At 31.7% G+C, this 11,250-nt stretch overlaps 1 protein-coding gene across 2 annotated transcripts; it reads right to left on the bottom strand.

Annotated features, from left to right (window-relative positions):
• Positions 1-237: 237 nt before the first annotated feature.
• LOC118061831 (tubby-like F-box protein 8) lies at positions 238-5,041 on the bottom strand. 2 transcript variants are annotated; one of them, XM_035075426.2, is made up of 6 exons: positions 4,863-5,041; positions 4,369-4,447; positions 3,157-3,614; positions 2,877-2,964; positions 2,133-2,265; positions 238-1,218 (listed from the first exon to the last, which is right to left on the bottom strand). In XM_035075426.2, exons 3-6 carry the CDS (start codon positions 3,502-3,504, stop codon positions 516-518), a joined length of 1,272 nt encoding a protein of 423 aa, XP_034931317.1. In that variant the 5' UTR covers positions 3,505-3,614; positions 4,369-4,447; positions 4,863-5,041; the 3' UTR covers positions 238-515. The 2 variants fall into 2 exon arrangements, with proteins under 2 accessions (XP_034931317.1, XP_034931316.1); XM_035075425.2 differs by lacking the exon at positions 4,369-4,447 and having other exon boundaries at positions 4,863-5,040.
• Positions 5,042-11,250: the final 6,209 nt, after the last annotated feature.

The raw sequence follows: 11,250 nt of genomic DNA, 5'->3' as shown, positions 1-11,250 counted from the left end.
TATGTCGCCACCTGGCTCCATGACATGCCATGGGAGCCCAACCGCTCGTTTCACAGGGCAAGGAGGAGAGCACAGTCGCTGTGTCGAGTGCCTACCGTTTAAGAACTTTAATTCCAGGGTTCTAATTAATTCAATTATAAATGCGAGCGTGTAAAATTAGAGGAACCAACATACCCTTTCGTCTCATCCCAGATTACAGGTCCTCGGCAGTCGAATTGCTTGATGATTAGACATGTCTAAAGTCTAAACATAGTTTTGAAATATTACAAGAACGGAGTTTAACAATATATAAAAACATGATGGAATCATTCAAAGCAAACTAATCCAACTGAAACATGAGAAAAGGGTGTGACAAAGGAAAGACCCCTCCAATGAGAAGCGGTTTTTTGCACTTTACAGTCCACTACTTGTACAGTGACTGCATGCAGCTACGACCACCCCATCCTCGAGAGCCCTAAAAAGAAATACCTTGCCAATTAAATGTTTCTATAGTCGATACCATTCTCTTTTTTTCTTTATTCACAAGCCAATTTAGTGTCAAAGCTGCTCAAACAGATGGCAAACGCCTGGAACGCAGACAAAGGATACCGGTAATCCATGGTGAACATATCCTTACCAACCTTACCAAACTGAAGAATGATCTTGTCATGATCAGACTGAACAGGCTGTGATGGAGTCGGTGCACCAGCAGCAGGTTGCGTTGCAGCAATAAGCTGGAAATTCTTGACAGATGCTACTGTCACTCTCCCACGGAAATTGAGGCACCAGCACTGCAACTGCTCATGCCATCTTGGTGCCTTGTTCCGAAGAACAAGTGGCCTCTCCTTTCCCTCTTCATCTTCTCGAGGCCCAACAATGTCAGAGAACCGGGAACTGCTGAACTCGGTTGAATTGTCAATTGATTTTGAGAAGGAAATGCTCCTAAACGAGTCTTCAAGGGAGCGCGGGAGGAGCTCAGCCTGGCCTGGGACAGACCCACCTGGCTCAAGGGATGATGCAGGGATAGAGTGCATGTTGCAGTGCATCCTTCGTGGACCCCTAGTGCCAAGCACATTCAGCTCATATGTAACCTGAGCAATGTTATAGCTGCCTGTAGGGACCTTCGGAGAAACTTTCTTTGAGTAGAACCTGCGGCTTCGACCAGGTGGTGAAAGCTGAGCATTGTTGTATGGCGGCTGTGTGTCATAAATTATGAACTTCGTACCCAGAAAATTTGACCTGAAACAATAACAATAAGCATCTCAACACAACTTGTGATGCAACAACAATTTGCAGAACCAACAATCTCATCCAAGTTCATTTGATATCTGCAACCACATATTCACAATGTTCCAATTGTGCAAAGTCATTGCAGAGCTTGCTATAAAGATATCCATAGAATGGAAGCCTTAAAAACACCACCTTAAATGCTTAAAAAGTCCTTGCATATGATTCACGTGAAGCAATTAACATCAACCACAGGAAACAAACTACCATGGCCTCCCAGGGATGGTTCAAATTCAGAAGTCTAATCTTTAAAATCATCAACTAGTTACATTAGTATTATGATACATGAAAAACCATCTTTAGTAGTTACATCCTCCTGGAACATCAGAAGAGAGAACAATTATCATCGCTGCCCATAGAGAAACTCTAACCACACTAAATAAAAACTCTAAACCTGATTTGTAACCTAGTTTAAGGAACTTCAACATGAACAGAATGATGCTAATTTTACCCTTGAACTAAAAACATGTAAATATTACTTCTAAACAGCTAGTATTTGGCGCCAAAAACTAACTCCTATAACATAGACAAATGTAATATATTTATAATACAAATAATAGGGAAAATAAAGTTCAGATTTTTTTAAAAAAATGGATTATATGGCTTAGCAACAGTACACCTTGTCTGGTAGATAATGGAGGATAGTTGCTAATGCTATACTATATCGGCTCTTTAAGGGATTGCTATACAGGAATGAAGGGCACTTGGGAGTTGGGATCCATAGAAAATTTTAACTATAACTATATTCAATCTTCATGTCCGAGAAGGGAATTACCCTAATTTCAGGCAAGACAGTGCAGACAATAGCTGGTCAAGCTTAGGACTTCAGCAAGTCAGCAAATATTGGCCTTGAAATTAACTCTTACCTCAGTTTTCCAATATAAGTGCTGCTTGATCTTGATATGTTATCTGCATCCATGGAGATAACATACTCTGTGCATGTGGTTCTCCGGGTACGTTTTGCAGACAGAAGAAATTTCCCGTTTTCAACAAGCAAAGCTGCATAGGCATGCCATTAATCAACAGCATATTCATATAGAAGATAGGAAATTAGGAAAACTGTGTCAAACAGCTTCAGCAGCTAAATAGAATATTACAGGAAATTTTATCATATTTAGGAACGGATAACTTGGATTGAATACAAAAATAACTGGACAAGGTATTGGATTCAAGAAAGCTTATGAGGACACATTTAATAGTGAGAAAAGTCACCTGACAATACAAAACACCACTACTTCACATAAAAAATTCAATTAACCAGGATTTACAATGTGCTTGGACATATACATGAGTGTCCGTGCATGCACACGAGTGTGTAAGTGAGTCGGAGAGGACATCGAGAGCACATAAATAAGAAATTTGGAGTACTGATACAACTTGCATCAACCATGCTGGTTTCTTCACAACAGAGAAGATGAACTACTAAAAATCAGAACCATGCTGGTTTCTAGCTGGTCAGTTTGAAAAATGACATGAAATATGATATTCATTCTGTTAGGAAGATTAAGCAGCGGGGCTATGCATTGTGGTAAAAGGTTTAGTAACAGCAAATTATCCAGTTACATCAGCATAAGATCATGATTTACAAAATAAAGCAGAGATAAGCTCACCAGGGCTAAGGCAAAGGAAAAGATGGTAAGTTAATTTTGATTTGTCCCTCTTTATGAAGCACTGAATAGTTCCATCTCTGGGCCCTGGCTGTAAATGGATAGAAAAAAAGATTTTTATCAATTATCATTTTGAAACACACAAAATCCTTTATTTAGATCCGTGTGTTTATGCTCAGGTGAACATCATGCAGATACGAAAGCCAGTTACATGCAGAACATTATAAAAATTTCTTTAAATATTGATATTACCCAGGCAAGAATAAAAATGCAAAGATCTTACCTGCTTTAGGGAAACTGGGAAAGTGATCTTGCCAGAGAACTCTGGATTTCTGACAATTTCTTTGCACATTTCTCTCCAAGCCCTGCACACAGCAGCACAAGCAACGACATGCTTGCGGGCAGGCCATGTGCTCTCACTAGCCTCCAACCTCTTGATCACATCCCGCAATAATTCAGGAGGAAGACCAGCCCAACGACTATTCTGGATGACCTCTGGCTGGTCATGCAGCTCACAAGCTGAGCCATGAGATTTCCCTCTGTGATGACCTGGCAACCTGACCTCAAAACTCCGCCTCGACAAGCTCCCAAATCCATCCCTCATGTCCCGAACTATACTACGGAATGACATTTCCTCTAATACACTTGCAGAATAAGTTAATGCTCACTTCAATGTTTTCGCATGAATTATATTTACAGTCAAGTGTATGGATGATCACAAACCAGAACACGAGACAACAACTGCAAATCAACAAATTGTTTTAAGTTCCAGCTATAGCTACAATGCTTACTATAAAAAAAAGAATAGAGATAGATGACAGACAAGGGAAAAGCACTAAGCAAGTTAAGAAGATTCCTATAAAAGAAAAGAATACATGGAACAAAAGCACCTAAACTGTCAGATATGTTTTAAACTAACCCTTAAAATCCAAATTGCAATCAGTTCAAATCTATCTACCCAAAATAGTACACTCTGGTTCAAATTAAGAATCTCAAAAAAAGGAAGCAAACCCATTTGCCAATTAATTCAAATTCTAACTTCATGAATCATGAGAACTTATTCAAATAAAGAATCTAATAAAAAAAAGTGCAAACCATATCCCCAACGCCGTAATTTATTTTTTTTAAGAAAAAAAAAGGACTTTAACTGGGTCTTATGTTAGGGTTCATAGATAGCAGAACCACCGGAACATTTTGGATGAATTCTTCCAAAGTATATTTACAACAAGAGCCAACCCTCAACCTGAGCTTCTAAAGTTTATCTGCTGAAAAAACATATTCTTTAAGAAGTACTCACTAGAGTTTATCAAGTGACGTAATCAGCAACACGAAGAGGGATGATGCCTTAACTACTGCTAATACCGAGCTTCTTCCTTTTGTCTTAATTTTTTTTGTGAAAATACGAAATGAATATCATCGGACTAGAATTCTAACATGTCTGAACTCACAACTAGGCATTTCAGGTTCGAATAAAAAAAGAAACAAACTTTTATACCACAAAAACTGATCAAATACCCATTCTTCCACTTTTAATCTTCACCGATCAGCAAAGATCAGAAATTTTTCATACAACTCTGCAGCAGAAACAACACTTTATCCTCACCCGTTCACCAAATTTACAAATGCTTAAATTATATATAAAAAAAATGTCCGAATGTTTAACAAAACATGAAAAGAAATAGCTAAAAAAGTTCAAAAATCACGATAAAAAAACCAACTTTATTATCCCAGGTCAGAGAAATAAAACCTTTCACCAATTATAAAAATAGAAAGAAGAAATTGGGTCCTTATTTCTTGTCAAAGACTCGAAATTTGGACTTTTTCTTGGTAACTTTCTGGAGAAACAAACAGAAAAATCTCCGAATCTAAGATACAGATCTTGAAAAAGAAACCAAAAGGAGAGAGAGGGTAACAGAGACAGAGAAGTAGAAGCGCAAGCTGTAGAGCATAATAGCTCACCACTCTTCCTCTACTGTGACAGATCCTTACCTTTACAACACTATCGCTCTCCCTCTATCTGTTTTCTCTCTCTTGTTTCTCTCTCTAGAGACGGCTCCAACAGCAGGAACAGGCGGACTTGAAATTTGATTAAATCAAGTTCAGAAGAACAGGCATGGAATAGGGAGTTAGCTTCCTTTTTATGATGTCCCTTTTTTCGAATGCAGAGGAGCACTTGTAATTAGTTTAACTATTTTTTTTTATTATTTGTTTAATAATGCGGTGCCATTCTTTCTTTTGTCAAATTATGTTTTGGTCCTCGAAACAGATGGCCTTAATTTTCGACCAAACCCATACCTTCGTCCCTCTACTTGTTTCAAAACGTTGGTTAGATTCATGTGTTAATGTCTCGGTCAATGTAGCCCAATTGAGATGATGTCAGTGAATTTGGATAGTGTTATTATTTTCTGTACATATATTTAGAATTTAATTTTTTGGTATGATATATGAAAGCTAAAACGTGGATCTCACTTACCTTGTCCAACCCTCTCTCGAGAGGCATGATGTATTTTTTTTAAATTGAATAACTAATAAATTATTAGTTTAGAGAATAAAGATGAAGGAAAGAAATTAGTAAGAAATTTATCTTCTTCTTCTTTTTTCCTTTCGATTTGTTTTTATCATGAAATTTACCTTTGCTGTTAGTAATTTTAATAACTGCATTTTCTTTCTCATGAATTCATACTAATTTACTGGACCGTGTTCCGTCATGGGTAAATCAAGATTTTTAAAACTCAGAAAAAATATCATGAATATTAGGAATTCTTTAGCAATTTAACAGGTAAATTTTGAAATTTCTCGTTTGAATTTCCAATTAAATTATAAGAAAGTTAGTTTAATATAAATGGGATTATTTCATGAGTTCAAACACAATTTTAATTATAGATAAAAACATGGTTTAGTTTTTAAAAAAAAACTTCAAAATAACATATTTAAAAAAAAAATATTAAGACAAAGCCAAATTAGATTGATCCTAGGTCACCCCGCGACTTGGATCATGAACTCTATTAGGTTTAATAATTTTGTTGTTTTTATATATAAAAAAATAATAATTATATGAGAAAATACATACTCGTAAAACCATGCACTAACCCTGAAATAATATTTATCTAAGATTGCGATAACCTTATAAAAAATAAATTATCAAGTATATTTCTCAACTACTTCAATACTAAAATCAGTTAAAAAATTTAAGGATCAAAAACTAAAAAAATATATTGGATTTTATAGGTGAACTCGTTTAACCTATGAATTGGGTAACTCAGGTCAACATGTTAAAACCGCAAGTTAGGTCATGGACTCTATTGGGATTAATAATTTTTTTTTGTTCGAAACTATTATTTATATAACTATATAATTAAAAAATAAACAATCAAAGAATCAAGCATCAACTCAATAATGAAATCCTTTTTTAAAAACCACGATAAGCTCATATAAAGTGAAAAGAAACAAGTTATAAAATTAAATTCTTAATCAACCCAATATCAAAAAATAAAAGTTAAAATTTGTAAACCTGTGAACATATTTGTAAATTTTCTAAAATTTAATAACATTTTTTTTTCTTAAATTACTTTTTAAAATTATATAATAAAAAATAGATAATCATAAAATTGAGTTTAATTAAAAAAAAAACAAATGGTGCTCTATCAAACTCGCGAATCAGAGCAACCAGGGTTACCCCACCAATCTTGCAAATCAAGTCATTGACTCCACAAAACTTGACAACTTAGTTTTTTTTTAAAACCATGTTTTTTATCTAACTATTTCTCTTAAAGAAAAATAGACTATGCCATGATGCTAGGGTATTTTTTCAATACCAACCCAATATTGAAATACTTTTTTGATACCACTATAACTATAGAAAAAACAAATTAAAGTAAATTATCAACTCTAAATTTCAATAAGCATATAATATAAGGACTAGATATTAAATTTTTTAAAAATATCAATAAAAAAAAAAAAAGAGGATCAAGACAAAATAATAAAAAAAAACATTATAGATTACTATTGTAATCCATAGTGTTTATAGGTGTGGGGGGACAATTTTTTCTCTGTATTTTTTAGCTTTTGTTATTGGTTATGTGACCCGCACTCCACTCTAGATTAGATAAAAAAAACTGAACATAAAAATGATATTAAGGGGACACAATTGTGTTTTTTAAAAAGGAAAACAACAAACATCAAACGAGAAAACTAATATCAAGTGATGAAAATAAAAAAAGAAAATAAGCTAAGAAAAATGATGCATACTCATGTTAACCCATTAAGCCTTTAACCTGAGTCAATTGACTAGAAGCAACAAATTTGAAAAAACTTCAAAGCTCAATCTTCAATTAATTAAATATCAAAAGAAGAAATTGAAAAAAAAAAACTAAACATAAAAAACAAGAAAAAAGCAATTATAAAAAAAAAAAAAGCTTTAGCCCGCCCGGGTGAACCTGCTAAACTCACAAGTCAGGTTGTGAGATCATGATAGCCCAAAAAAAAAAAAAAGAATATCATGAAACCTAATTTTTTCTTCTTAAAAAAAAAAACAAACAATGTTGAATCATGAGATGAAAAAAAAGTTCAATTTTAAATGTCAACCCTTGTCCCGGGCTATTTGATTAGAAGCACCAAATATGAGAAAACCACAAAGGCCAATTATCAATAAACCAAATAATGAATAAAGAATTTTTTTCTAAAATCAAACACATGAAATGATAAAAAAAAAACATTAATTCAAAGCAAAAAAACAAAAGATGCGAGCCCGTCCAAGTTAACCTGCCAAACACATAGGTCAGGTCATGAGATTGAGATAATCATAAGAAAAGAAAAACAAAGAAAACCATGAATACCATTTTTTTTATATAAAAAAATCAACATCAAGTAATGAGATAAAAAAAGTCCAAAAACAATATGAAGTGAACCTATGTTAACTTATAAAACTTATGACACGGGCATTTTGACTACAAGCACCAAACTTGGAAAAATCACAAAGCTCAAATTTTAATAAATCAAATGTCAAATAGTGAAATTGAAAACAAATCACAAAAAAAAAAATTCCAAAGAAAAATAGAAACTAAAAGAACGAGGATCAATTTTCTTTTTTTTTTTAAATGAGAGAATGGATAGTTTTTGATTGAAGGGCTAAACTAGAAAAAAAAAATTTACAAAAGAATTAAAAGAAGAAACCACCAAAGGAATGATGATCAAATTAAAAAAAGATAGCAAAATAAAATTTTTGATCAAAGGATAAAATAAAAAACAATTAAAAGTTCACAAAAAAGGCAAGAAAAAAAAAAAGAATATGGATTAAATTTTTTTTTTAAAAAAAAATTTAAACTAAAGGTTAAAGTTAAAAACAAGTCAAAAACTTATAAAATATCAAGAACAAAAATTACAAATAAAATAAATTAGGATTAATACCTAGATATTCTCAACTAAAAGAAATACTATATTGAGATTTTAAATGCCATACATAACTTTTAAGGAAGAAGAAGATAGAAAAGAGAGAGAAAAAAAAAAGTGTCAACAACAATCTAGATGGAATTTAGCCATGCCTATCGACTCATTAAAAAGGTAATGTTAAGATGATTTGTGGAACAAATTTTTTAATAATATTAATGTGCAATAATTTTTGTAATAGTATTTGTAAATATTAAATTATATAATTTTCCTTAAACTAATTTGATAATTACAAAAAAAACATGAGTATAAATACAAAAAATACCCTTAAATATAAGCCACAAAAAATCCACTCCCATTATGTGAGTCATTTGACTATTCATTAAAAATAAAGAAGACAAAAAAGGCTTTGAACGTAAGCTTTAATTTGTTTTTGAATTCAAGCATATAATGCTCTTTTTACTATGCATTATAAAATGAAAAAGATGGCATTACCCTTTAAATTTTGAAATACCAAATGGACCATTGTGAAAATCACAAAAGTACTCAATAGAATGGTTTTTTGGTTTTTTAAAGGCAAAATAGGTATTTCAATAAAAGCCTAAAAATGCCACTCATTTCCTTAGTTTTTTTCTTTATAGTCTCTTGTTTTTCAATCTCACACTCCCCTAGCAAATTAGTCTAAATTGGCCTATAATTTGGTCTAATTAGAGCCAAATTAAAAGAAAAAAGAGGATGAAAGTGTCTTATAAGAGGATTCACAATGTATTTTGTATCATGAATTCCCCACACTTTTATATCTACTTATAATAAATATAATGTTAGATCTCTCTTTTAACTTCTTATGCCTACATGATGCAGTTAAATTATTAAAATAATTAAGCTCAAAAAAGAGATTTCAAGGACATAGTTTCATTAAAAATTGATTTCCATTTTTTTATGGTTTGTCCGGGTGAGATTTGATTTTTCATGCAATATTTATTTACACTTAGTTATTGTTTCATTAAAGTAATATTCACAACAGTATTTGTTGTATTTAATTAACCTGTATTATTTACAAGTTATATTTAATTATTATTTTTATGTTACTTGCTTTTTATAATATACTTAAATAAGTTAAAACTTTTAAAAAATTTAAGCAAGGTTCTCATATTTTTGTTAGAAATGTTAATGATAACCGATTCAATGTAAATAGAAGAAGCAACATAAATCAGACAACTAAAGGTATAATTGATAAAACGTTTAACGCAGGGACTTATCTGTTTTCGGTGGATAAATACAGGGATCGATCAAGGGGCTTTCCGTTTAGTTGAATTTAAGGGTTCCTTTTACCGTGGGCTCACCCGCGTTTTCTGCTTTTCTTTTTCGCTCCGGAACAGTACAGTGGAGCATGCAGCGTACATTAGAATGGGAAGCGTACGATATGATAATTAAAAGTTGGATTTTTCTTTTTCTTCTTATTTTAGGTACCACAACTTATTTCAAGCTTCTTTAAATTTACCACACTTGAGTTTATCGGTGTAATAATATCACGATTATCTCTTTGTAAGACACATAAATTAATGAGAAAAGGGAAAAAGGCATATATAGTTAATGATTCTTTTTTTGAAATCTAAGAATTGCTAATATTTAGCAATAAAAAATTATGGGAATTCAATAAAATTAACCATTGATCCTACGTGTATCAATCGGCACCCTCACAAAAACCCAATCAGCATCTTTCGGTCACTGATGTTTCAACTCTGTTTTTATATATATATATATATTCATTGTGTAATTAGGACGTTCCAGCTAAATATATGAAAAGTGATTGATCATGAATTCCGTGGTTCAATATTCAAATACTCAAATGGAACATCTATTCATAGCATTGATGCACAGAAATATTTCTGGGCAGTGACATATCCGGTTTTTTATTATTATTCTTATTATCACTTCAAGGTTGAATTATGCCCGGCCTGATTTTTTTTTTTTATTATTAAAGTGTGTTGTAGGGATTAATTTATACGTATTTTAATTTATGTGTGTTTTTTCAAGCATTATTTGTGCTTCGTGGGAGTTATATCATGTTTTCTTGTGTTTGTTATTTTTATTATAAAGTATTCTTTTTATAAAATATATTAAAAAATATATTTTTTTTATAATAACACATCAAAATCATCAAAAAATATTATAAAAAATAATTTAATATTTTTTTCAAATGAATTACTTTTTTAAAATACATCTTGGCATTGCGACCAAAAACGTAGTTTGTTAAAAATTTAAATATTTTTTAATTAATTATTTTTAGTATTTTTAAAATAATTTTAATGTATTAATATCAAAAAAAATTTTAAAAAATAAAAAATATTATTTTAATATATTTATAAAAAAACACGCTATAAAATATAACGTCTGGAACACTACCAAACATTCACTGAACAGGCTTTAAATTATGTTTTTGTTTTGTTATTTATTTATTTTTTAAAAATAATGAGATAGTTCATGTGAGGGAAATTATGGCATGGAGCACGCTGTCATGATAGAGGCCCAGTGGATGGTGTTGAATGACTCTAATACCCATGACTACAAAAGAGTCCTTGCTAGCCAGTAGCCACCAGGCCTCTACATAAGAGTTCATGCCGGGGACTGCTTTTGAGGTTGGGAACTTGGGACTTGGGAGACCGAACCCAACGGAAAACACGCATTGGTCTAGTTTTCTTTTTTCTTTTTAAACAAGTTTAATTAACAGTCAACACATAGCAAAAGACTAATGGAACTGAATTATTTATGATGATTTTGTTCTATACTATCTTATTTTTACTTGCATTAAAATGTGAAAACTATATGTTAATTGAGTTGTAGCTAATTACTTAAAAATATGATATTCTCAAGAATACCATAAAAAAGGTTAGAAATACATGTTTGGAAAACTTGGATTTTAAGCTACTGTTCAGGAAAGCAGTTGAAATTATATATTTTTTTAATTTTTTAAAAAATTTAAATTATTTTA

Source organism: Populus alba, chromosome 5 (genome assembly GCF_005239225.2).
Source record: "Populus alba chromosome 5, ASM523922v2, whole genome shotgun sequence".
Classification (NCBI taxonomy): Eukaryota; Viridiplantae; Streptophyta; class Magnoliopsida; order Malpighiales; family Salicaceae; genus Populus; species Populus alba.
The sequence above is the reverse complement of the archived record's forward strand: the minus strand, read 5'-3'. Positions and strand labels throughout refer to the sequence as shown.